We start from the raw sequence: 26796 nt of genomic DNA, 5'->3' as shown, positions 1-26796 counted from the left end.
CGGTCCATTCGTTCGTCCCCGCTATTTATCATTTTTCGTCCAGTTGATAGGAGTTCGTGTTCGTACAAGAGGATTCCACGGCACTTTCTTCGACCTCCGACGATTCCTCGCGACATGTCCACGATGAAATGGTACGCGGCTTTCCAGCGATTTCGACAAACAGCCTGTATCTTTCAATTTTCTACTCTCGTCTTGCCTTGTCCCGATAGCAAATGTCGCGTCGTAAATCCTACCCATTGTACAGCGAGATCGTTGCTTGCCAAACGGGCTAAAAAGGAACGTTCTTCCTACGTTTGCCCGCAGACGTTGCCCCTTCTTTTGCATTCCAATGGAGAACGAGATACTTGTTCGCGGACGTGCATTTTACGAGGCTCTTGCCTGCATCGCGTATATAGATTGACCGCGAACGCATGTTCGTCGACGATTGTCTGCCAGTTCGGACGTTTGCGAATTTTCCGCGAAGAACGCGAGTCGATCGTCTACAAACACGGATCCGATAACTTTTTACATAGAAATCGACATAGACTCGTAGATATGTACATATCGAAGATAATCGAAGCAACGGCTCGATAAAGACGGCAAAGAACGATCGGTTCGTTCGATGAAGATGTTGATAATAATCGGATGGTCGTGTATCAAAGTTATTCGTTACTATTTCTCGCAACGCGACACTACGAGTACCTGACACGCATCTGAAATCAATCTTGCGAAGGTCATGGTCCTAAAAATTCTGTACTAGATAGCAACGATAGCAAAATATTAAAGTAACGCACTCAGATATACGCATACTCTACGATACGTTCGTAATAAATATCCAAACTGTCCTGTAAAAACTTGTTCTTAACTATATTCAGTACAGATGGTAACAAGAATACGACACTGATGATATAATTAATAACGATATCGTAGATTAGCTGACTCGAAATTGACGTATAAAAACATTTCCTTTTTCTTTGTCACGCAGATGGTAGACTTTTGTGGGATTTTCTGCAACAACTTTTGAACGATCCGTCGCAACGGTATACGCACTACATTGCGTGGAAAAGTCGGGAAACGGGGGTATTTAAAATCGTTGACCCCCCTGGACTCGCGAGGCTTTGGGGCATCCAGAAGAATCATCTTTCCATGAATTACGATAAAATGAGTAGAGCCCTCCGATACTATTACCGAGTGAACATCTTGCGAAAGGTCCAAGGAGAACGACACTGTTACCAGTAAGTTGATTCCGTCGTTGTAATAATTTAGCTGTCATATTGCCAACTAACGGCGAGATAATACAGATATTTATCTAATAAGCTGCGGAAATTGAGACGATTTCGTAAAAGTAGGAACATTTCAAGTTGATCGAAGAAACGATTTCATCGATTCGAGAGATAAATTTTGAGGAATACTTGGTAATTTGGCTCGATCCTCGGAAAGTTTGAATAATAACGATATGTACAAAGTTTATTATATAAATATTCTTCCGTTATCAAATTAAATACTAAGGAAATGTTTATACGATTTTAATGAAAAGTATTTTCATAGAGCCGCTTGAATATAAAGCTGTCGAACGAAAATATTTATAATATGACGATTACAACTAATGCATAAAAGCTAGTCGAGGAAAAGCGAAACGCACAAAGACGTACATAATTGGAGGTTATTCAAACCCTTAACTATTTACGTACGTGTTGAAATGAAGTAATTTCCTCTATATATGTACTTAATTGCTTTCGTAATTCAGTCGAGTTAAGAAGTTGAAACTTTAATATCGAGCTTCCTACGAAATGGAATAGAACTCGTTTATAACAGGTTTCAATGTATTTAGGTTTCTGCGAAATCCAACGGAGCTGAAGAACATAAAGAACATATCTCTGCTGCGTCAGCAAATGCGGATAAAGTCAGAGCCGGAAGAAGAAGGCGGAAGTGGCGTCGAGCCGGAAATCGATATGCCGACGGACCTCTCCATGTCTAGTATGAGTCAGCCATCCAGCGAGCAACAACAACAACAACAGCAGCAACAGCAGCAGCAGCAACAGCAGCAACCTCTGTCTCTTCACGATCCACCCGCAAAGTATAGAAGTCACGCGTATAATCTCGTGAAAACTAATCAAGAGTCCGAAGAGAAAAAGTGACGCGAGACGTAGCCCCGACCCGACTGTGCGTTTTTAACGCCAACCGAGTCAACGGATCTTGTACTATAGAACGTCGTACTCGTTATTTGATCAGAGACGATCGTGTTCCGAGATGATGCGAAAAATATCGATGTACTTTCTGTTAAATACGCGAGCTATCTTGACAAAGTCACTCTAGCCTTCGCTGTCGGAATGACACACGCATCTAGGGATATTCGTTGCCGTACAAACATCGCTAGATCGTAATTTTTCAGCCACTGTTCAAATAAGATCCGCGAACAAGTCAGTTACAAACTGGCGATCGAGTTGCGATCGATGTTTACAGGGCAAATACACGACGAAAGACTGATAAATAAAAATATCGTGCGAGTTACCGCGTCAAGCGACGAAAAGAACGGTGTCCAAAGCAGCAACGACGTTGCCTCGGCCATGATTAGCCGATGACACGCCTCGAATGGTAAACTGCATCACGATGCGTTATTATTTCGACGTTGGCCGCAACTTCGAACAACGTCCAATCGACTTTGAATCGGGCTCGAGGATGAGCAACGAACAAACAGCGGTCCATCGATTTCCACCCGTTTCGAATATATAATTGGCTGCGCGGAACCTTGTCAAGGACGCCAGGAGCCAATTGTCGTGCTACAATTGTGGAGGACGCTTCAGTGAAGCTTGAACTTTTCGCGGATATTCCGCCATCCGTTTTCCATCCTTCGTGTGAACGCACGTGTGCGAGTGTGAAACGTTTCTCGCTTCTACAACGAACTACTTTAGAAATGCTTATCGAGCGTTATCGACGAACGTACAAAACGGTGTTCGGGAAACGATCCAGCTATTTTATTCCAAAGTTCTTCTGTGATGTAAACTTTAACCTGAAAGTAAATTTTCCCGGGGTAAGATATACTTTTAAGTATAACTAGAGATTGGATTTATCCAACATTCTCTTATTTGAACGAAGGAAAGGAAAAGGAAAAGGAATTGTTGCGAGCAACAATTGATATTAGTTTAAAATTAACGTAATATAGCTCAAATCGTTTAAAGAGGATCCAATGTTACGCGGTCCGTTTTCTAAATAACTAAATTTGAGAAAATTTCGAAACTAGTTTCCCGTTGCACCGACTCAGTTGTGCCAATCTAATCGTCGGTAATTACGTACATATTAGCGTTTAGTTTAGTGTGCTGTATAAAAGGAAACAAAAGGGGAAAATGACGCGATCACCGCTTCAAGTGGTCAAAACGATACTGAAGATCGTTTGTATCCCTACATCTATAGTAGATACTTGTACATAAATTGACGAGCTATTGAGGAAAAAAAAATATATATATATAATAAACTCTATAAAAGCAGACAAAAATGTGCGAGAGTTTTAAGGAATTCGGGGCCAGAGTTATATATATACATATATATATGAATATAAATTTATGTATAAATAAATCTCTATATATATTATATATATATATATATATTTTAGTACCGAAGAGAAATTTATAATCGAAATTTCTACGTTCGTTGTCGATGCGATTGTGACTCACATTCCTCGCCAACGGAACCTAGACTTTAAACAAAAAAAGAAAAAAAAAAAAAAGAAAAAGAGAAAAAAAGAAAAAGTAAAAAAGGTATGTAACTAGGGACCGAAGGCGTGTGTATGATTAGAAAGTGGTTTTAAGATCGTATTTTTTACAAAAGACTCACATACAAACGGGACAGAAAGTATGGAAAAGTTCTTACGAGTGAATCAATGTACGTTTACGTATGTGCGAATGAGTGAGCGTGCGCAAGAAAGTAAGACAAGGAAAGACAAATAAGTCTGCAAATATGAAAAGTGCATTAGCAAGCAAGAGATTTATATAACTAAAGAAAAAAAAAAAACCGTTGTATTTCGCTATTTGTATACTGTGATCTACGTGAAGTTTTTATCATAAAAAGATGCAAATGCATAACAAACAATCGTGTATATAATTTTCATGAGAGAACAATTTATATTAATGATAAATATATTGAAATACACATATGCAATTTGTGTTCTTCAAGACAACCCAGATTTGGACCGTAACAAAAGTTTGATATTCCTATACATGCAATTTAATACACTTAAAGTGTGATTGTATCTAAAAATTATTTATTCGTAAGTACTAGACTTACGTGTCAATCCATAAACGTTATACACACATGATTACATACGAATGTACATCTCACTCTAAAAATGGACGTTCTAAAAAGAATATTCCCTACGCAATGCAGAAATCCATGTCTCGATCTCGATTACGATCTTAGTTCGAATTGTCATATTATCCTTAGAAATATATCATATACATGTGTATCACGCATGTGTTGTAGAATTTTTAAAGAGCATCATTGCCCTGGAAAATTCTTTTATCTCCCAGCATTTACAATCCTCTTCCCTTCCAATCTGCCGACAAAGTTTATATTTCATTTCTATTTACAGATTTTGTAGAAAATAAAACCTGTACAATTTTAGAAAATTGCAAACTGTTTATTGTATAACTCATTGCAAGTGGACGAGCAATCTGTAAATAAAGATTTATTTACTTATTAAGCTAACCTTAAGAGCTAGTTTATTATCCTTCTCGAGGAGAATGGAAACATTATAAAATAATAACATAAAGAAAATAATATATATATATATATATATAGTATTATATATAACTCTGATATATGAACATATTTAAAAACAAAAATATGCTGTTACTCTTGATACCATTTATATATTTTACATACATTTTAAGATACATGACAAATTCTTACGTAATAATAGTTTAAGACTGGAAAAATATCACATCATCCGCTATTACACTAGTACTTGGCTTTACAACACCCTCTTCATCTTTAAATTCCCCATAATTTATTTTTCCTAAGACGTATACCCTTTGTCCTTTTTTCAAATAATTCAAAACTGTGTCGCGTAAAGCTGGTTTAAAAATGCATATTCTATGCCACTCTGTCCGTTGCACGAAATCACCTGAAATTTTGTTCGATATAGTTTTATTTTAATAAAGTAGAAGTTAAATAAAATGAATGACTAATAAATTAAATGTGTAAAATTTCTCGCGTGTATATAATAACTCAAAGTCATTACGATATATAACTTATGTTGTATTTAATTAATTAATTCTACGTACCATTCATATATCTATAGTTGCTGTGCGTGGCAAGAGAAAATATAACAACAGGATGATCTTCGGTACCCCTTTTTTGTGCATCGCTTCCTACTCTTCCTAGTAGGGTAACTTGATTTATAGCTACGATTAAGCGTACGATTAATGTTTAACAGAGAGAGAGAGAGAGAGAGAGAATCGTATTTATCTGGTAAAATTTTAAACACTTGCTTGTGATAGAATCAAGATGTACACAACTACGTTATTGTATTTGTCAAAAGCACGTGATACAAATGATTTATATCGAAATTCACTTTTCAATTAAAGATACATAAATTGTGTATGTTACTTATTTCTATATCATAAGCATCGTATTGATGTTCATATTTTTCACTTTAGATATAAAACACTTAAACAAATTCGCCGATCTAAGAAATTAAAAGTTCTCCACACTAAACTCTTTATAACTATGACGACTGTTAGTGTATTGTAAAAGAAAGATGAAGTGTTATTATTTACTTTTCTCTAGTTTCGTATTCTCAATAGAAGCAGCAGATAATTGTCTTTTTTCGATTTTTTGGATATTTTGGACTATTCGTGGGATAACCTAAAAATAACGCAATGTTTTTAATCTTATACGTTAACTCATAGAATTTTGTATCTTATATAACGTAATTCTAGATTACCTGCCGAAGCATTTTTACTATTTTGTATGAAATGAAACGATGTAGAGCACTGAAACGAAAAATGAATCTAATACTCTACGAAAAATCACGTTTTACAGACGTACTTAAGACTGATAACAAATCACAATACATGCCGTACATGTGTACACAATATATGCCGGAGTTATCTGCGCTCTGGTGGCAGAAATACGAATTAAAATTTGAAATAACAGCATTTCGCATGGTGTCGTATCGGGAGGAGGAAATAACTGTTGAGAGTTTGTCGTAAATATGGAAAATTTATTATACAACACCAAGTCATTGCTTCAAAATGGTGAGAATTTTAATTTAGTTCATTTTCTATCGATAACCCAAGACAATTTAAAGCGATTTATCGTTTTTCAATGTAAATGGAAGGTTATTAGTTTTTGATTAAGATCACTTATATGGAGAAGTACAATGACGTATTATCGAAGTGAAATTCTTTCCCTTTTCACTCCCCTTGATCATTTCTCTTCTCTTCTTTTTCCTCGATAATTCTTTTATTATCATTTTTATTTTTCCGTTTCTTTTCCTCCTTTCCTTTTCTTTGATACATCGAAATATAGTTCGAATATAGTTGGATAATCGTTCGATTTTACGTTAATAATATTATGTACGGTAATAATTTTCTGATATTTTATTTCAATTTTGTTCGTTGGAATTATATTAGCTCAGTCGTGTTTACTTTTATACTCGTGTCTTACCGTGTTTTAGTCTAATGTATTGTTTATTTTACTTGGAACGTAATATCGAATTGTTGAAAACATTTTGTTTTGTGTGCGCGTTCGACTTACCGGAGAACCTCGTCACTTCTCCCTACTCCTCGCCAATCGAACCAACAAAGGTAAATCGCGTTACGGCAGGTCATTCCAATATCGAAATTTGTATCGATTACATGTATACTTGCGCGTATTACTCCGCGACAGATATTATTTTTCTACTTTCAACTTTGGATAGAGGTTAATTGTTCATTATCCTAAACTTTCTAAGAATCAAAAATATGTCTTTTCAGAGCAAATTATATTTTACACATTTTGTTACAGCTTCTTCACAACTTAATTTCGTCCTACTCTCTGGAAAGAATATAGTAGCAGTGCTTCAACTTTAAGCATGTAAGAGCCTTTGCACATTGCGTTTCAATTAATTTTATCCGTCGGATTTTGCAACAATTATTATTAATTAGAAAGTGAAGTGTGGTTTTAAATTTTTATATTAATGTTCCAAGTGTTATAGTAATTAGAGTTTATTAGAATTGAAATTCTTTTTGTTATCGAAGTTGCAAGTTTTCGTAGAGTTTCATATTCCGTTAGCTGAAATTGTTCGAACAACCTTTGCCGATTTTCAGAACAAATTATAATAATTCGTATTTTATCAAAGGTGTGTCACTCCTTCCTCTTCTTGCTGGACCTTGGAAAGACCTTGGACCTGTGGTACTTGAAAAGCCCAGAATGTAAATAGATTTTTGTTTTGGACTTTGTTTCATTTTATTCTCTATATTCTGTGACAAATTATTATTGATTAAAAAATAGGATCTAATTAAAAATGTGACAAGTATAAACTTTTCATTCTCGTATCAAGTATTATCCTAGAAATTTTTTATTCGGTAGAGGTCAATCTTTTATTATTTCAAATTTTCACAAAATAATTAACACTGTCATTAGGAACAAATTATAATATTCTACGTTTTGTTACAGATTTTTTGGTGGCATTGGGATTCGACGATTCTTATTCGATGGCGCAGGTTTCACGATGGATTCGCCGGGCCACGACATCGATGACGACGACGTTCTTCGCATCTAATCGTTAGTCGCATGCATTTGTTCCTCCGGTTACTCAACCGTGTCGTAGAATGAAAAGTCCGAATCGACACGGGTGACTGGTTGTATTACGTAGAATTTTTAGCGAGCATAGTGACCGCGGGTATTTATTATACCCGTGAGTAGTAACATTTTCATGTCTGTATTCTATTTATTAGCTCAGGATAGGTTTTCTTGCACATCGCGTTTTTAGATATCGATGACAATATATCAATAATAAGTATAATATTTACATATCACGCGATAAAGAATTTGTAGAAATAACATACAGTGTTATATATATAACGCTATACGTATAAGCTGTAGTGGAAAAGTTTGATACCCTCGGACTTTGTTACTATGGAAATTTCAATTGCGATCGAAATTATTACGATGCTAACGATGATTTTATTTAAATCTGTTATATGATTGTATGGAACAATTTTATTATTCGAGTTCGGTATTCAGCAGAATTTTACTAAATTTGAAAATATGAAATGCAAAGATAATAAAAGCGTAACTTTATCTGTCCGCTAACGCGTATCAAATTTCACGTGCAAGAAGACACTTCGCGACAGGCAGATTCTAGAATCAAAACAAGATTTGAACGCTTCTTTGCGTTTAAAAGATTCTTTATGTTTTGATAAAGGAATCGCCCGAGGATATTTCTATCGATATTTCAATTAGAATCATTGATACAATTATTATTTCTCAATTAATAAAGCAAAGTAAAATGTAGAGTCATTAAAATTTGAACGAAACGAGATCGATATTCGGTTAGATGGAAAATGTAATAGATGAAAATGCAATTGCTAATTATACTTTTAGCCTAGGATTTTCAGGTTTTAGTCCTGCCGTGTTCATTGCCAGGACCTCGCTCACGTGCCCAGGTGCTACTTGGATGGGAGAAAGGCAATGGGCACGACGATTAGTTTATAAGCTTAACAATTTCTTGGCGACTGACGTTGCGTTGGTGTATCGTGCACGACGTATTTTCCACTATTAGTGTGTGTGTGTGATTAGGCTGTGGAATTGCGTCGTTTTTGCTATTGATTATAATTTTATACTACATACGTGTTGGTATTAAATTATAAATGACGATTACATCGATCGAAATACAATGGTCTATTTTAGTAAAATTATTTCTTTGGACGATACATGCATGATTGTACGCGATTATGAATATTTCGTTAAAATTAAAAATCAAATTTACGTGATATTTTTACGCAATGGTCGCTAGCCGATTCGTCGGTCGATTACAGGCAGATGGTACGTATACTAGAATGTGAATGTTGCGTGTGAAACTCGGGTGTCGAAGGCGTCCCGGGACGTTTCTCTAGCGTAGGTCCTTGCGCTCGGGTTATGCGCGAGAACCGTGGAGCGAGTGTGTCGGTGCGCTCGTTTCGTCGCCTCTTAAATTTTAAATATAAGCGTCCGGGTAGGATAGGTGGTATTATACTTTCTGGTGTGAATGAGTATAACTATAAGCAGGTAGGGCCGGGCAGGTTGGCACGGTCTGTCGTCGGGTAGGCGCGTCTTCGCGTGTTCAACCCGTTTCAGGATATCTGTTTTGAAAAATCGACGGTGAAGCTGACACCACGAACGGAGCATGCCATTTGTCTCGGGCCTTGCCTATCGATTTTTTGAATTTCGCGGTCGCGGTCACGCGTAGAACGAAACGAACGTTTACAAGTTTCAACGGGCATCGCGCCCGAAGAGAGAAGATGCCCGGCAAATTGCCGTAGAAGAGGGCAACTACCAATGGCTCTCCATCTTCCGGATAATCCAGAAAATGGAAGGTCATTCTCGTTACTACTTTGTTACTATGCTCGCTTTTAGTATTTATAATAGTAGTGTCCTTTGCTTGGTCGACGTATGTGTTGCGTGTATATGCGTATAAAATACTCTGATATATTTTAAAATCGATTTATGCGTTCCCTTAAACGCGGGTAATAACCGAAATCAAAAAAGGGGAATACTACTTTTATTGAACACCGTATACACACATATATATATATATCTGTCGTTAAAGAGTATAATATTTAGTTCAATAATTCGATGAAACTCGAGCTTTCCTTTCTAAAGTTAAATTTCGATTACATATATGCGTATATATCAATCTGACTTGCGCGTATATCATACATACACACCGCTACCTTAATTACTTTATCGATCGAATCAGTGAGAAATTGATCCGAATGGCGGATCTTGCCACTTGAATTCCTCTTGATAAGTGACGTAAATGACCCAATAGCAGACATTGAGTAGCCCGAAAGAAGCGGGAAATACGACTCGCGCCACTTTGTCGATATAAGACACGCTATTTATGTGTCTCGCGATCTTTTCGCCTTTCTTCTTGCAATTTCCAGCCGCTTCCCTTTGTCTGCGCCTCCTACGGTTCAAATAACAAGAATCGATAACGCAAGAATCGAAAACAGCGAAGGAAATTTCTACCTGAACTCCTCGTCGCCGGCGAGGCAGTACAGAAATTGTCGCCATTTCGGTATCCACACTTCCGTTTGCGTTTGTCTTTCCATCGTTGATGGTTTCGACGTAACGGAGACTGTCGTCGATCCTCTTCCGTAAGAGACGGATTCCTAAATATAAATTTGTTCGAAGGTGTACAGGCCGAGTCGGATTATACGGGAAGAACATGGAGTTCAGTTTAAAAGACAAAGATGAGTCAAATCATCGATGTTTGTTAAGTTGGACGTGTTATATTTACATTAACGTCGTAAACATCGCATAACAAAGAACTTCTCCTTCGAGGAACGTCTATTATCGTCTCTGGGTGAACCGTTCGAGGACTGCGCGACACGATACCGCAAAACCCATCCTGATAGTCGGTTTCACTCTCATTTTCCAACTCTTCCTCGTCCAAAGGAATTTCCCCGCTACCAACCTGATGGAAGGGTGTTACAAGTGGAGGAATTTCGTGGAACGTAAATCAACGTACGTGCTATAGTTATTATCGTTTTATCTCGTTTGTTCATTCGACTTTTACTAAATACTACAGGCTAGGTATTAAAATTAAGCATTACGAATAGACACCTTGGTGAAGTAGTGCACACCGGCGAATTCCAACAGAGTAGCGATACAGTATCCGAAACTCATTAACAAAAACCAATCGAGGGCAGTGGCGTATCTAACTTTAGGCAAGTCTGTTCTGGAATCGAGACTGATCGTGGACAGCGTCAAAACGGTAGTAATGCCTGTAACAATAATTCATTCGATATCGTTCTCAAGTATTCGTGGAGAAATATTCGTGGTCGTAACATTTTATACGTAAAGAGCGTAGAATTTTGTGACTACGTGTCATACGATATTATACGAGTGGATAGTCGTTGATTTTTCACCAGCGAAACAAATTGACAAATATTTTACGATACGAAACTTGCTACAGTTGTACTAATATTATATGTACTAATATTCCGTATGCTCGAGGGGACCGACTTACCTAGACCAACTCGATCGCTAGTAGCTTCGCGATGAATCCAGAAAGACACCCAACTTAGGACTACTATTAAAACACAGGGTACGTAAACCTGACAGAACCATAAAGAGAATATTCTTATTCGTTAATATCGTGAGTATTATTTGTCGGAGCGATCAGAACGTCGAGTTAACGATTAACGAAAATTATGTACTTACTTGGATGAGAAAATAACCGGTGTTTCGTTGCAAGTTGAACGAAACTTGAAGAACTGAAAATTCCCCTTCGCGACGAACAAAAGTTAAATTCCTGTACGGTGAACCCATCAGATCGAACTGTGAAAGAGCCATTCCAGGGACGAAATTTACGGAGGAGCCCTCTTGCCATTCGTAAATCAATTGGCCGGACGTATATGCATCTAAAAACGTACAATATTAAAATTAAGACATATTAGGAGGGCTTGCAATTATATCTATTATTATTCAATTGTTCGACGTACAGCGGAGATCGTGTCCGCGACATTTCAATGAATTTCATCCTTTAATTTCTTTAAAAGTCGTCTTTAAAAATGTAGAGGAAACAATTTCGTTACGCTCGCATCATTTTGTATCGTATCGAAAAATGGTAATGTCTACGTACTTTATCGGATAGAGAGAGCAAGCGAATGAAAGACAGACACTGTGGGATTCCGAAACAAACAGGAAATTTACGCGTATCGTAAAACACCGGCTGCCAGGCCAGGATGATATCGGCATATGTACGTATATACGTATGCATATTTTTACCTGGTAATAAACACTCGTGACATGCGTCCAATATCTCTCTACATAAATCTTCGATAGCGAATCTTTACCGAAGATATCGAAATGCGTTTATTTATTTTTTAGTATCAATCGAATTTAATTTTACGTAGTTTCTGAGTTGTTGATAAAGAAGAAATAGCGTTCCTTGTACTTTTTGCCGGAGGAGTCTTGCAAGTAAACTTGGGAAAGTCACCGCGAGAGGGTAGTCGCGTCGATACTGCGTCGGTATAAGGAAACTATATCGGTTTAGTGCGTTTAAATTCATTTTTTCTAAAATTTTGATTTCTAAGTTACGTTATCGTTGCGGCAAATGAACGATATATATAAATATATATATAATATGTATACACAATGTATGTAGCCGGCAGACAAAGATCAGAAAGGTATCGAAAAATTAACGAACCATCGGTATCAAAAAATATAAGAAATAGAAGAATTAATCTCGGACGAAAATTGGAAATACGAGGTACAGTTCGTCTTTCGTAATATCGATTCGATCTCGTCTACTTTCTGGCTACCAAAACGCACGTTATTACTCGAAAGGCGAGAGCCTCTTTGTTACGAGCGTTCGAATCGTTTAAAAGATACTTACAACTTCCGAGAATAAGCGGACAAGATTGTCGATCCATGGGAAAATTTCGAAGCTCCATCGGACACTTTGCTTTTATAGTAAGCCTGTTGTAAACACGAATATAACGTATGGTCTCGATCCACGTTAAATCAACGTTACGTTATTTTACGATTTCCTTATTATTACTATTAGTTACGGTGTTTAATATGCAAACAAAGTCTTTACGTTGATAACAACCTCATGGAATAAAGTATATCTCCGTCCTGCGAGATTCTTAATAATTTATTCGGCACCGTGATGGTATGCACGTAGCTGTGTTTTCCATTGTAAAAATACGTGTCCGGCCTCCAGATTCTTTCCAACATTTTGATGCTCAAGCTGAGCGACTTTATCGGGCCCAAGAAGCTTAAACGAGAGTCGCGCCAAGATTGTCGAAAGTAACAATCCATCGAATAATCCTGTAAGAAGCAACATTAGTAACAGAAATATCATCCTGTTCTTTTTCCGCACTACGAAACTGAAAGATGAACAAAAGGTATACATATCGCGCATACAAGAAGTTGGTTGACTTCTTCGTGGACCTGGATAATCGAAATTTTTCGGTAAACTTAACGTTTACTAAAAAAAAAAAAAAAAGAAAAAGAAAAAGAAGAATTTGTCCACGCTTTCTATAACTTTGAGCCATCCGTTAGGCGTCCGACAAATTCCATCACGGAAAAATGTCGTGTCTTTGGATCCAATCGTCGAGCCACTGCCAAAGGAGCAGTTTTTTCGAGCGAACTCTGTGCTTCACCGAAGAATTTGGATCGTTTATTCTGACACGTTAAACTTACCATGTCAAGTTCCGACACAGGACCCATGCTTCTTATCAGAATATTGGTTTTTACCACGGTTGGCGTTCCTAGGAAAGAAAACGCGCGATTACGTCGTTTATAAACTGGAAAATCAAGATTAACTAGCGTAAAACATCCTCCATACATCTTGAATCGAATAGGATGCGTCGATACCTACGTTTACGACACCATGGCAAGCAGCTATTTAGCCTTACCGCGACTTTACGACCGTGTGCGGGACTTAGCCAGCAAGGAACGCGGCATGGAGCGTTGGAGCGAATGTTCGAAGAGACGATAGTCGGAGATTCGGAGTCGCCGAGCCGCGAGGCTGGGGCTAGAAGAGCGTTGGATCGAAGAGACGCATCCACGCGACGCTAAATGTGTCACACGGCCGAAACCTAATCCGACGCTCGACGATCGCGATCCAAACGCATAAAGGACAACGCACGGAGCAGGTTAAGGATACGAAATTTTATAGCGGTATCGTCAAGGTGCGTACAGACGTCACACGTCGACAGGTTGACCGAAATTTTGTACGCCTTATTTCCTTGGAAGATGACTCTCGCTGTCGTCCTAGCAGAATATTTCGCGGCCCGGGCACCGTACCACCGTAGAGCCAAAGTTTCAGACTTTTCAATAAACAACGGTATCGATTACTTGAGAACGAACGACGTTAGCGATTTGGAGGATTCGGAGGTCGAGCGTATCTTCGAATCGACTAATCACGCGATCGAGCAAAGTGGGATTATCGTCGATCTCGTCTGACCGAATTAATTCGGTTTAGCAGAATTACGTAAAATGCATAATAGTAATAATACGCGATCAGCGTGAAATACGGAACTGTATCGCGTCGAAACGCGTCCATCTTTCGACGATCGGTATTATTACTCGTAACGCGAATTGCTCGGCAAGCGGAAAGTAGACGAGTAAGTGAGACGACTCGCGTCCGGTCGACAGGTTCGGGTAAGCGCAGTTTACTCGCATCTTGCAAATATTTAGTTTCGTTTCGTTTTAGAAACAAACACCCACGGTCACGAACTTGATCAATGTGCATATAAATTTTTGAGTAGGACGATGAATAGGACTAGCGAAAAGGAGCAACGAGAGGGTGGCCGCTACATAGAGGAGAAAAGAAAAATAATACGTAGATAGACCGACCGAAATGAGTACAGAGGGATAATCGAGAGAATAGTTCTTTCGTTCTTTTGGATGAAAAAGACAAAAAAAAAAAAAAAAATAAGGATGATGGAAAATCGGGACCGCGTGTCGGGGATAAAGGCGATTTCGAAGGGATAGTTTTCTTCGGCTGGCTGCGATCCAACTTTCCGCGCGTTCTACTCGTATCGGACCGGCTCCTATTTTTCCCCTTTCCGGCCGATCACTTGTCAAAGATCGTTACAATGCTCCAATTTTTTCGTTGTAAACATTTCACGATCGATATCGCAGAAAAACGCTACCCCTTCCTTTTAATCGCTGTAATGCGCCGATTCTCAGCCGCAACTCTCGCGATCGTTTAATCCTTTCATCGCGAGGATCGAATTAATCCAATTTGCTCGGAGCGACCCGATAGAGCGTGAACAAAATTTTACGAACGAACGATCGCCTCGATCAGGGAGAAGAGTCGTCGTAATTGATTTTTACACGGTGTAAATTATCACCGTGTTAAATCGTAAACGCGTCGAAAGTCGAAGGTCGTCTCTTTACCTTTTCCGTGAGTAGGCAGTTGATTGTTCTCGTAGTTCATTAGAAGGTTCTCAAGAACCATCGTGATGTTTTTGGAAACGATGTCGTTGACGGTCCCTCTGGTCAGCGTAGCTTTCGAAGAAGTCTTCGAGGACGTGGAGGAAACATGGAGCGCGTGGTTTCGATTTCTCCACGATGACAGTAATATAAATAGCAGAAACCTGCAAAAGTCAAATGTCGGTTTATCGAGCGACGTTACCGTTATTATCGATCGTTTTATTTAACGTCCCGTCGATTATAACGCGATCGTAGTCTCGCGAACGCGTTCATCTTCCAGCAACGTTGTATCTAACGTTAATAACAACGGCACTGTCACCACCGTAAACGTCGCGAGCTTCTTTCTTCGTTTCTTTCGCGATATTTCACGGTCGTTCGAGGCTTAAACTATTGGACGAAACGCCTCGAAGATCGACGCGTACTCGACGATCGTCGTTGTGAAACGTTATCAGCGAATATCTCAGAGATAGAGATCTTGCCCGTGGTATAGAGAAATTTGCGAAAAAATCTTGTTTTCGATGGACTTTTCGCGAAAAGGGCACCGGAAGGGCTTAAAGGGCGATTCTGACGTAACGAGGGAGAACGTTCACTCGAAACATCGAGGGGCAGCCTCGTCGGAAGTTGCTGAATCCGCGGCTAAGGAGAGCACTTTTCCACTCCTCTTCCTCTCTTCCCCTCTCCCTCTGCAATTGCCTCTCGGCCTTCTCCCTGCTTTGCCACGTGAAAACCGTTCTTTTTCTTTCGGCGAACCACGTTCGAATCTTTCCATTGCCTGGACATCGCGCCAAACGTCTTGCTCGTTACGCACACCGTTCGAGGTAGTCGAGACAGGAGAACCACGCGAATCGACGTCGTCGTATAAAATTATAAAAGTGGCTTTTTCAAACACTCGTCCGCGGCAAATTATTCGAACGGGAGTTTTTAACGCGTCGTTAGATGCCGATATCTCGACTTTGTGGGTACTGACGTCGCTACTCGATGCACCGAGCCATAGGTTTGTGTCGTAAAAGTACGAACGTAGATTTATTCGGCGAGCACGAGGCACGAGAAACGTATGCGCGCCTCAAAGCCGTCAAACGGAAATTACAATAGTTGCGCTGGCTTGTAAAAAGCCAATAATCGACGAGCAGATACGAACCGACGAAAGAGCGGTAATTATTCCCTTTGCGGCTACCGCAGGTACGCGTTTACCGGCTACTCGTACACTTTAATTTCAGCTTTTTCATTAACGGTCTGTATCGATATCGCCATATTTGCGAGGCTAGCTAAACAATCGACGCGGAATGCAGATCCTTGCCGGTGCTTTCGTTACCATAATTTACTTGCCCGTTTAACCCTTCGTTTCGCATATAGCACCCGCTTTTCTTAATTTGAAAAAGCTCCAAACGTATTTACGAACCGAATATCGCGTTTTCGACTTTGTCAAATTGGGAATATGGATGGCCAATTTGGTAGTCCAATAATGAAACGTTCCACGTTCGAATTGTCGTCTTTTTTATAGATTTTTTTTTATTTATAAGATATCAGGATATCTTCTTCCGGCGTAAGAAAAGTCGACAAGGAAGAAGGAGGAAACAACGTCTCGAGCCCTGAAAGTGGTTCGAGAAGAGAGACCGCTTTCGACTGGTCAGAACCACCTTATTTCTGCCTTGCGAGAAGACGCGATCGTACTTTAACGCGATTGCTTTGACGCGGAATTTCGTTAGAAGAAAAAGGGCGAAACAAGAGAGGAACAAGACTATTTTTCTTGTAAGAGCCAATATCGGAGAAACAAAATGGTATTTCATATTTGACTATTCTCCTTTGCTTTCGAAACGAAACGGTCGATCGATGGGAATGGAACGAAAGAGCGTACTTACGTTAACATTTCGTCGCGCCTTTTCCTCGACTTTGATTCTTCGACGATCGATAAAGCGACAGCGAGAAATTTTGAAAAATTGAACAAGCGCGAACCGAATACCGACACTCGCGGGCAAGATCTACGCGCGATTCATGCGACGGATCCTCGTGGATCTCCCACCTGGTGGACCAAACTTTCTGCCGCGCAAGCTCCAACAATCCTGCCTTCCGCGACGTTCGACGAACTTTGTTATCGTTTATTCGTTTCTTCTTTATTCCCTTGTACCGCACGTTCAACCATCGACGATGTTATCCGGCGGTTGCTCGCTTTTTACAATTTCTTCTTTTTTTTCATTCTACTTTCGGCCGTGTTTGACGAAATATATTGAATTTACCGAGCTTTGTGCGAGTACAGTAGGGCGAAGTGAAATCATACGCGAGGAATACATAAGCGAAAGAACGACGATCAAAAGGAATTAGCAGTGGGAATTTCTCGCGCAATTTCGTTACTATCGTTTAATTTCGCGCAATAGGGAAATTCTCTTCTTCCTTTTCATCGGCAAGCGATGGAAAGGGGAAACTAGTTACGTAGAAAAATGACAGTTACGCACGTACGAAAACGACTTTTTCACGCATCCGTCGTTTCCATCGTATACGGTTCGACGACTATTTTGTGATCGAAAGATGTAAAAACGGTGTATCGTATGCGGTACCATCGTGCCACTTTTCCGGCGTAGGAAAATAGCAGGTACGTGGAAGATGGTAAAATGATCTCGTGGATCGCGTAGAGCAGCTCCGTTAGGCGGTTGGCGACGACGATTTTCAGATCATTACGGAGTCGATAATTCCGCGCGTACCACGGTGCGTTTTCTACGTAAAATTGCTAATTTGGCAATGTGGCTTTTAGCAAGATTAGTCAAAATGGCCAGTCTTTAAAGAATACGTAACGGTGGAACATTTAACGATTTGTCGCATCCTTACGAAAGCAACGCGTCTTTGGTACTGTTAGCCCTGGGTATCGACCGCGATCCCTAAAAAAGTAGTTTCAGCGGTAGTAGCACTCCAGGGCGATTCGGAATTTTCCTGACGATTGACGCTAATCGCGGTAAAAATCGTAAAAGTTGCGCGGAACTGGGGAACCGGTCGATCGATCGACGAAAGTAATTATTTTATCGCGGCAAAAGTCGTTGCATCATCGCGGAGAAAGAGCGTAACACGAAGCAGGAATTTTAAAGCAAAATTGTAGAATCGGCGGTGTCGACGATTTCGTAGGGTGCGTGACTCGTACCGTCGCGTTTACGCTCCTTACGTAAATAGGGAGCCTCGATAAATAAGGGTTGTGCCTGGCGGAGAAAAGAAGGATGAAAAGCGCGAAGATAGGAATAGATTATCGCGAAACCACTTGTTTCGATATTGCCGAGGACAAAAGTACACGTTCGGAGGGGAAGATCGATGGAACGGTAATCTGGTAAGGTGAACGACTCTCGATGCCGGTGTGTGTTTTGCGGAGGCATGCGAAGGGTGGCTCTGCTTCGATCGTGGCGTGGAAATCGAAAGAGGAAGAGAAAGGAAGGCGGCCAGAGATAGAGAGAAGGAAGGACAGAGGCGGAGGCAGAGGCAGAGGCGGAGAAGCGAAGAGACACGAGGACCGGCTCTGTGTCACTAGGTCGCGGTGAAACGGGGCTGCACATGCGTGGTCCATTTTGCGCCAACCTCCGGACCGCCTCGGGAGTCGAGGAATGCCAAGTACCCGGAGATACGGAGGCTGGCGTTATCGGCGTGCAAAGGGAAGCGAAAGATAAATAGGTGAGAGAGAACGGATAGGGAAGCCGGCTTCGAGAGTACTAGCAGTGCAAGTGCGAAACACCGATACGAAACGAAACGAAACGTTTGGTAGTAGAGGGGAGAGGTCGAGGGTGGGAATGGCAGGCAGGGAGAGACGTAGGGGAAAGAGGTTGACTAAATTCGATAAAGAAGGTTGGAACGATGGTTGGAACGAACGAACAGGTGAACAGGCTTTCTACGGGGCTTGCACAGGGTGTCGCGCAAGAAGCGATAACGTTTGTCTTTCGTCGAGGTTATATGTCGATGATTAGTCGACGATCGCGAGGTGTGCATTGTACAATTTTTTCGTGGATCGTTGGACGCTTCGACGACGCGTCGCTGTGGCAGAGATTTATCGCCAACGTCGGTCATCCGTCGTGCAAACGCGCGATCAAAGATCTTGAAAGCCTCTTTACCTCGCGCGACGTCATGTTCGTGAGACGCGGTGTGCTCGGGAACTTGGGATACGTGGCGGAGCGGTCGCGGAACAGCTGGAGGAGGTCGTTCGACCGACGTCGAAAATATACGTACGCGTGTCTCGTTTCGTTTAAAAATTACTTACGAACGAAAGGGAGAACTTCATTCGCGATACCCTGTACATCAGGCCGGTCGAGAAATCTCGCAACATGGCGAATGAAATTGGAATTACGAGGCTCGGAGAAGAGAAATCGAAGGGAAAATGGAAAGTAATTACTCGTACGTTGTACGAGACGGAAAAAGGCAGCGTGGACGGTGAAATAAAAAATGTGTAGAGCTCGAGAGGAAGAGTGAAAGTTTAAGAAAGTGAGAAAGAAAGATGGACGGACGGATAGATAGATAGATCGACAGAGGAAGAGGGGAGGTTGGAAGGATAAGGAGAAACGTATCCTAACGGAGAAGCCAAAAGGAGGTTGGTAGAGGGTGATAGCGAAGGGGTAGCGAAACGGGGATGGGTACGCGGAGAAGGCGAGCGGCGCGCAGTATCCGAAGCGTCGGAAAATACCGTGGACGACGACGTCGACGTTGGACAGTGCTGGTGAACGAAGCTGTCTGTTCGGTAGTGAGAAAGTGTGCCCTTTTAAGGGCTGCCGTGCCAGGAACAGCGAGAGGCATTGACTCCCGGACCGAGACAAACCCTCCTTGACGATGTCCGCGGATCCCGTCCACGGCCTTTCCGTCGACGTCGTTCCATCCGCTCCGCGCGACGAGTACACCGTTCTTTCCAACGATTCTTTCGATTTTTCGGAAAACGTTGTCCCCGTCTTTGGATCGACCCTCGATTCCTCGTAAGAGGAATACACGTACGCGACGAACGTACACGGTAGCCACGACAAACGCGAAGAAAATATCGCGCGAACATTTTTATCGTACGAAATTAAACATAAAAACATGGAACTCTCGATGGCGATTTTAACGAAATATCGCGAGCCAGAAGGCGAATCATTGTCATCGGAGAGATCAAAAGGACGCGCGTACATGCGTTTTGCTTTCACTTTCACCTTCTCCGGATACTCGTATAAGCAAGCTACGCTATAGCCGATGTCTGTCGCTCTAATTAATCATTTTTTGACAATTCTGCTGCCAAAGCAAGAATCGCGAGCTATCCCCGTTTACTTACGTCGATCGTTGGCAATTGTTCGAACGAAAGGATACGATTTGTACTGGAATTTTATCTATAGCACGTCTTTCGTTCAACTACTTTTTTTTTGGCCGAGTTACAACAGTTTGATGTTTGCGTCGTTGTTAAAAGTAGCTCGTATAGCTGTCTGTATCAGGTATGCGAGAGACGAGAGATTAGACGACCAGTTGGTATGCGAAAAGGGTCAAGGACGGAAATCAGACCGGTTCTGATTGCAGTTTCTGGCAGCTCGATGTCGAGGTGCGAGGACCTATCGAGATGACGTCCTCTTCTACCTGCTGACGTAATTCCGGAGGATGCATCGCAGGATGTGGCTGCAGCAGACGTTTCTCTTGCTGCAAATGGCTCACCTGATCGCTTGGTAATCGTTTTATCGACGTTAACTTTATCTTCGTCGAAAAAGTCTACTTTCGATGCTTTAGTTAGCTGGCAAAGGTCGATGAATTCGACCGTATTGCTCGTAAAGCGAAATTTGTACCTCGCTTAGTCGTTATTGTAAAAATTGCATCGAAATAAATCTACGACTTTTAGGAAGACGAAATTTTTATTGCAAATTTATATATATACGTATTAATCTCGTATTGGGTTTCAACATTTTTCCTGGTAATCCGTGTACTCGCAATACACCGCGGTACGCTTAGATAACGATCGCAAAAACACAAGCACGTCCCGTCGTTGAGAAGACGATAGAGCATCCGCGTATATTCGTTTCCACTCTGTCTGGATCCTTTTTTCCAAGCAATGCGTTGATTTTTAGGGCCAGTCTCGAAAATACAGGGCTGTCTGACAGATTAGAAAATGTGACGCAAACTATATCGCGGATCCTCGACGGTTACGATATTCGATTGAGGCCAAATTTCGGCGGTAAGTGTATCTTATGTTTCTTCGTCCAAAGTAATTAAGCATTACCTGCGCGATGTTTGTAACTTGACGTTTACCTGTTTGTAATTTTTAGGAATCGATATAGGTATCCTTTTTGAAACGTATTTCTACAAGTAACGATTAGCTAACCAGACCCGATAAATTGTACCACTCGACTGGCGTTGTTGAGTAACGCGTGACAACGCATAGCTCGGGCCTTTGATAATATCAGTAGCGGAAGAAAGGATAGAAATGTCAGTCGTGCAACTTTTAGGGAATTTCACGCGCTATAATATTTTTAAACGACTTATCTCAGACGTTGACCAACTAAAGTCAACGTAAAGAGAATTTATCGAGCGATGGCGAACGTCTTACGGGTCAGTGATCGGGCCGGAATTCCCATTAATCCGCTTAACGATGCCAAGTAATTTCTTTAATCCTCGTTGATCGGCCGACCTATAAAAGACGAATTAGATATACGCGAGTCCTTTTTGTTACTCGTTTCCTCCTTTTATCGTATTTTATACAGATTTCTATATCTAATTCTCTCAGGAGAGCCCCTGTTGGTTGGCATGGACCTCACGATCGCGAGCTTCGATGCAATCTCGGAAGTAAACATGGTAAGCATTATCAAGGGGCTCGTAAGAAAACCGACCCTCGTCAAACTCGACTTTTTGCGATATTTTAGACAGTAATACGTTGCAGCGCAAGCTGGATTTACAGGATGATGGAACGGATATTATGGAAAATGATCTATAGTCGGTCAGAAAATTCTACACGCGCTTTTTAAATATAAAATGTAAAATATTATGGCGAAAGCATCCATTTTACGAATCTTTCCGATACATCAAGACGCGTATCGTTCGCGCGTCGTATAATTTATTTGTTTCCGCTTTTGTCAAGAAGAAAGAGTAAATTCGTTTCGATATATCGTTCGAAGCCTACAGCCGCTCGGGTCTTTTAGCTCTTTGCGATTCCGTCGGTTTACGGTAAGATGCGTTCTTGCTTACAGAAACGATAACGATGTTCTTTTTACCACAGGATTATACGATAACGATGTATTTAAATCAGTATTGGAAGGACGAGAGACTGGCGTTTTCTCAAGAAGAGGAGGTTCTCACTCTCAGTGGAGACTTTGCGGAAAAGATTTGGGTTCCAGACACGTTTTTCGCCAACGACAAAAACAGGTACGTCGGGACAATTTCACGAAACCGCTACGTTTTCTGCCAAAGAGGAATAATTATGATCAAAGTTTAACAGGTCGGTTCTCGAGTTTCAACCAGTTTCAACTAGAATTTTCTGATTTACCTTTCGCGCGCCGTGAATATTCCGAAAACGAGTTATCTCCGAGTCGGCAATTTTTATATTCTCTCCGTTATTGATCCTCGAACGGCAGAGTCCGAATCAATTCTGACGCGCGCGTATATTACGTCCATTACTTTCTAAACTATATCGCAGCTATAGGACGAGGCATCTGAAACCACATAGAACGACTCGGTTGTTTTTACGGTAGGAACAGGAGCATCGGAGTTGATTTAGTTGGACTTGAACTTTGTTTCGTTTCGAGATCTTCGAGTGGTCCGTTTTAGCTGCCTCGATCTATGTTTATCTTTCTGTCGTTTTCTCCGATTGGCAAAGATACGAGAGCGTGAGAGGTGAAATGCGATTAAGAAAGAAAACGTTGATTTTCGGTTTGTTCGCAGTTTCCTGCACGACGTGACCGAGCGCAATAAACTCGTTCGGTTGTCCGGAGACGGATCTGTCACTTACGGCATGAGATTCACGACGACCCTGGCCTGCATGATGGACCTGCACTACTATCCGCTCGATTCGCAGAACTGCACCGTAGAGATCGAAAGCTGTACGGTCGATATTACCTGTCGTAGCTCTTTCCCCCTTCTATCGATCCCTTTCGCTTCTCTCTTCTCTAAGTACGGTAGAGCTCCACATATCCGAAGAAATATGCAAGCGAAAATATTTGGACAATGGAATGTTCGTATAAGTGGGACAATCGCTTTCCTCGTACCAGGATATCGTTTATTTAAACAGAGTTCGAGAAAATCGAGTTCGAACGTTCGTCAAGTATACTTGAACTGATTTTCGTATTTTTTTGGTAGACGGATACACCGTGCTGGACGTGGTGATGTATTGGAAACAAACGCCGGTCCGTGGTGTGGAAGAAGCGGAACTGCCACAGTTCACGATAATCGGTTACGAAACGAACGATCGTAAAGAGAGGCTGGCCACCGGTATATACCAGAGATTATCTTTAAGCTTCAAACTTCAAAGGAACATCGGATACTTCGTTTTCCAGACCTATTTGCCTAGTATCTTGATCGTGATGCTAAGCTGGGTCAGTTTTTGGATAAATCACGAAGCAACCAGTGCTAGAGTAGCTCTCGGTAAACATACGGAATCGTTTCCCTGTAGATCGTAAATCCTAACGCTTATCACTGATACAAAAGTTCGTTGGCTACGAAAGCTTTTTGTTCGTTCGAAAACAAAAAGTCCTTTCGATGTATCGTAGCAAACCTCGATCATAACAGTCCATTATCGTGTAAATCGCCGATCGTCACGCTATATTTTCCCTTTGTAGGTATAACGACAGTGCTTACAATGACCACGATATCCACAGGTGTACGTAGTTCACTGCCACGTATCAGCTACGTGAAAGCTATCGACATTTACTTGGTAATGTGTTTCGTTTTCGTGTTCGCTGCCCTGCTCGAGTATGCAGCGGTCAATTACACTTATTGGGGCGCCAGAGCCAAAAAGAAGACAAAAAAGAAAGAAACCGAGGACAAAAAAGTAATTTCCTCGAAATCAGGTAAGATTTTCTTCAATTAGATTGTCTCTGTTTGATATTTAAATCTCGAAAAAGACCTTATCCATTTGAAATCCGTGGAAACTTTACAGGAAGCAAAGCGAGTTCTCCTTTTCCTGGCTCAACGGAAGCGGACATAATAGAGCTTCAAGATCTCAGAATGTCTCCCCTGCCAAGTATAAGAAACAGATCAGGCCTAGTTAGTAGTAGTTCGACGCCTGGAACCGGAAGAGAACACGATCCGGCCAAGTTTCCTCCTAGCTTTCGAATTTCCAGAGTCGCGGCCTACAATACATATGGGAGAAACGCTGGCCTCAGATACAGAGGCCCTAAACAACATAAACCTAAGGTAAAGGAGGGACGTTAAAGAACCGTCGATGACCATTTAAAAAGAAAAGAGGAAAAATTATTATGGTTGCAGGTACTACACGCGATACGGAGAGGAGCATCCGTATTGCGCGTGTCGATGCCGAAGATCAAAGACGTGAACATTATCGACAAATATTCGAGAATTATATTTCCAGTCAGTTTTATGCTGTTCAATGCCATTTACTGGGTATTCTATTTCCTCTGAGCCTAGCCGTCGCAACAGTCTCGTGTCATCTGCCGTACGAAGAAAGATAAAAAAAAAAAAACAAGAAAAGGACCAATCCATAATCGAGAATTGCCAAGAATCTCAATGAAAAGGAAATCAATTCTATTTGAACTTGAATCAAATTTTGAAATTAGATTCCGAATAGAGTCGACGTTCGGGCCACGATTGAAATCGAAATCTTCGTCATTTTCGATCGAAGGGAGCAGGTATCGAAAGTACTGAATCGAAAGCTGCCAATATTTATCGACGAGGAAATATTTTCAAGGTATATCGATTTATAATCTTGAGACGTAATAATATTTTAGAAGATACGTTCCTATTCGATATTTCAATTCGAATGGATTGCAGCGCGCGGTGCAAATGGTACTGTTATTCGAGAATTTTTTTTAAATAACGTCAGCTGGAAAGATCATTTAAAAATCGATAACTTTTCATTATTGTTATCCAAATCTGTCATTTACAAATCAAGCAATTAACGGTTCATCTAAAACAAATTGAGATTGCAAGTCAGAGACCGTACTTCGAAATTAAAAAATCGTCAACTCCCGTAATTGTTGCTGGTATCGGTATCTGATGGTATTTCCACACAAATCGAGAAAAGTCGTTGAACCAACAAAAATCGTTCGAAATGAGAGAAGCGTAAATTTTAGAAGCATATATCATAAATTAGAGTAGGTCTCGATTAAAGCTACTAATTATCATTACTGTAGGTAAAAGATATCGTCACTGTTGTCGATAATGTCGGTATTTTCCAAAGCGTGTCTCATACATGTTATCGTACGAGATTATCTTAAAACTATACAGTAGGACTCCGTTCGTACGAAGTTATGGAGGGATAAGTTGGTTCGGATAACCAGATATTTTATATAACAATCGTCTTTCGTTCTGTTAACGAGATAAATATTTTATGAATTAATAGGATTAATAGATTTCAAAAATTTGCTCCTGCTACAAACTTGTATCGACTGCGACGCATGAGGGATCCCGTATGTCCATATAGACTTAGATGGATCTACCATAGATCTACTAGTAGATCGGTGCTTGTCTTTCCTTTTAAGTCTAATTTGTTTTATCCTTTTGCGAATGATATCTTATCGTTAGACGTTCGTATAAGTCGATCGACGCTCGACGATGGTTGAGACGATAGGAGCTCGGCTAAAGTTCAGTTAGCCAGGCGCTACTACAATTTCATGTATATAAACGGAGTTCCACTGTATCTTCAAAATTTTTACTTTCGATAAATAAATAATACAAAATAAATAATCGCAACGATTGTAAATCTTTTTATTTATACGTCAACATCTTTCGATACATGTACGAATGTATACATTTTTTAACATGAGTGTGTATATGCGTACGTACATTACAATGTTATATACATATACATGGTTTAATAATTAATAATCCAATTGTTGATAAACATTTGTTCATTTACACGAACGACGACAGTCTTTGATACGTGCGCGAAATTAGGCTTAATCTTCCGTTCGTTGGTACGAAAATGTACGAATTCGGAAAAGTTTAGTTCTCCATTGCTCCAAGGTTAATTATAAAACATCAATTCGAGAAATCGTCATACAGCTTACACTCTCTATATTTTCGACGATAATAAGTAAAAATTGGTTTGAGAAAAATTCCCATACGTCACATACAGTGCACTATTTCTCAATGTAGAACAGTACAGGCATGGTAGTTGTAAATGGAAAACGAAGAAAGAGAAAGAACAGAATAAAAAAAGTATTTTCGGTATCATTAGTCCAAAGCTTAAGAAATCGTTCGAGCTTTAATTTGAACGGTGAGAACGACGAGAAAAGATGATCTAAACGAATGTGAGTACGCGTGAGTGAGAAGAGAAAAAAACTGTCTTTTTCTAGGGAATATTTTTCTGAAACATTGAAAATGCGATCCTTATAGATTGCGCGTGGTAATGTTAATTATTTTAATATAAATCGTATCTGTAATTTTAAAGCAAATTAAATTTAGCGACTCGAACGACCGTATCCTATTTCTATTATACTAATTTTATTCTATCCTTACCTCGTCCTTGTCATCCGTGAACACCATAGATAACCTAGATACTTATCTTTTTTGGACGCTATTTTTCCATATGGCCATTGT

General features: G+C 40.4%; 4 protein-coding genes across 18 annotated transcripts in view; 2 read left to right on the top strand and 2 right to left on the bottom strand.

The window, feature by feature from the left end:
• LOC100651145 (ets DNA-binding protein pokkuri) overlaps nt 1-4129 on the top strand; it is a 31763-nt gene extending 27634 nt beyond the window's left edge. For 6 of the 7 annotated variants that reach the window (XM_020867459.2, XM_012318031.3, XM_048413604.1 and 3 more), the window contains 2 exons: nt 965-1214; nt 1811-4129. In XM_020867459.2, coding sequence (XP_020723118.2) covers nt 965-1214; nt 1811-2117 — 557 coding nt within the window. In that variant the 3' untranslated portion in view covers nt 2118-4129. Of the gene's footprint in view, nt 1-43; nt 884-964; nt 1215-1810 lie in introns of those variants that run through there. The other variant, XM_048413607.1, reaches the window with a different exon arrangement.
• Nucleotides 4130-4215: 86 nt separating this feature from the next.
• Nucleotides 4216-6077, bottom strand: LOC100651506 (single-stranded DNA-binding protein, mitochondrial). Of its 3 annotated transcripts, none has more exons than XM_020867463.2 (5): nt 5921-6077; nt 5754-5841; nt 5259-5378; nt 4858-5098; nt 4216-4646 (listed from the first exon to the last, which is right to left on the bottom strand). In XM_020867463.2, the coding sequence occupies exons 1-4, from the start codon at nt 5930-5932 to the stop codon at nt 4896-4898; spliced, it is 423 nt and encodes a 140-aa protein (XP_020723122.1). In that variant the 5' UTR covers nt 5933-6077; the 3' UTR covers nt 4216-4646; nt 4858-4895. The 3 variants fall into 3 exon arrangements, with proteins under 3 accessions (XP_020723122.1, XP_012173425.1, XP_003401943.1); XM_012318035.3 differs by having other exon boundaries at nt 4885-5098; XM_003401895.4 differs by lacking the exon at nt 4216-4646 and having other exon boundaries at nt 4825-5098.
• Nucleotides 6078-6119: 42 nt separating this feature from the next.
• On the top strand, nt 6120-26670 carry LOC100644703 (gamma-aminobutyric acid receptor subunit beta-like). 7 transcript variants are annotated; one of them, XM_048413600.1, is made up of 14 exons: nt 6120-6233; nt 6985-7053; nt 7319-7391; nt 7636-7743; nt 20617-20759; nt 21156-21262; nt 21354-21365; nt 21812-21879; nt 22301-22446; nt 22963-23120; nt 23377-23661; nt 23856-24086; nt 24176-24432; nt 24505-26670. In XM_048413600.1, exons 5-14 carry the CDS (start codon nt 20695-20697, stop codon nt 24655-24657), a joined length of 1482 nt encoding a protein of 493 aa, XP_048269557.1. In that variant the 5' UTR covers nt 6120-6233; nt 6985-7053; nt 7319-7391; nt 7636-7743; nt 20617-20694; the 3' UTR covers nt 24658-26670. The 7 variants fall into 7 exon arrangements, with proteins under 7 accessions (XP_048269557.1, XP_020723116.1, XP_048269556.1 ...); XM_020867457.2 differs by lacking the exons at nt 20617-20759; nt 21156-21262; nt 21354-21365; XM_048413599.1 differs by lacking the exons at nt 6120-6233; nt 6985-7053; nt 7319-7391; nt 7636-7743 and adding an exon at nt 17782-18762.
• On the bottom strand, nt 9705-17106 carry LOC100651390 (gamma-aminobutyric acid receptor alpha-like). The gene is made up of 11 exons (XM_003401894.4): nt 16977-17106; nt 15082-15281; nt 13378-13445; nt 12782-13002; nt 12566-12648; nt 11389-11588; nt 11195-11282; nt 10789-10949; nt 10463-10639; nt 10192-10334; nt 9705-10129 (listed from the first exon to the last, which is right to left on the bottom strand). Exons 1-11 carry the CDS (start codon nt 16982-16984, stop codon nt 9916-9918), a joined length of 1563 nt encoding a protein of 520 aa, XP_003401942.1. The 5' UTR covers nt 16985-17106; the 3' UTR covers nt 9705-9915.
• Nucleotides 26671-26796: the final 126 nt, after the last annotated feature.

Source organism: Bombus terrestris, chromosome 17, assembly GCF_910591885.1.
Source record: "Bombus terrestris chromosome 17, iyBomTerr1.2, whole genome shotgun sequence".
In the NCBI taxonomy this organism is placed as follows: Eukaryota; Metazoa; Arthropoda; class Insecta; order Hymenoptera; family Apidae; genus Bombus; species Bombus terrestris.
This window is presented reverse-complemented; position numbering and strand designations above follow the sequence as displayed.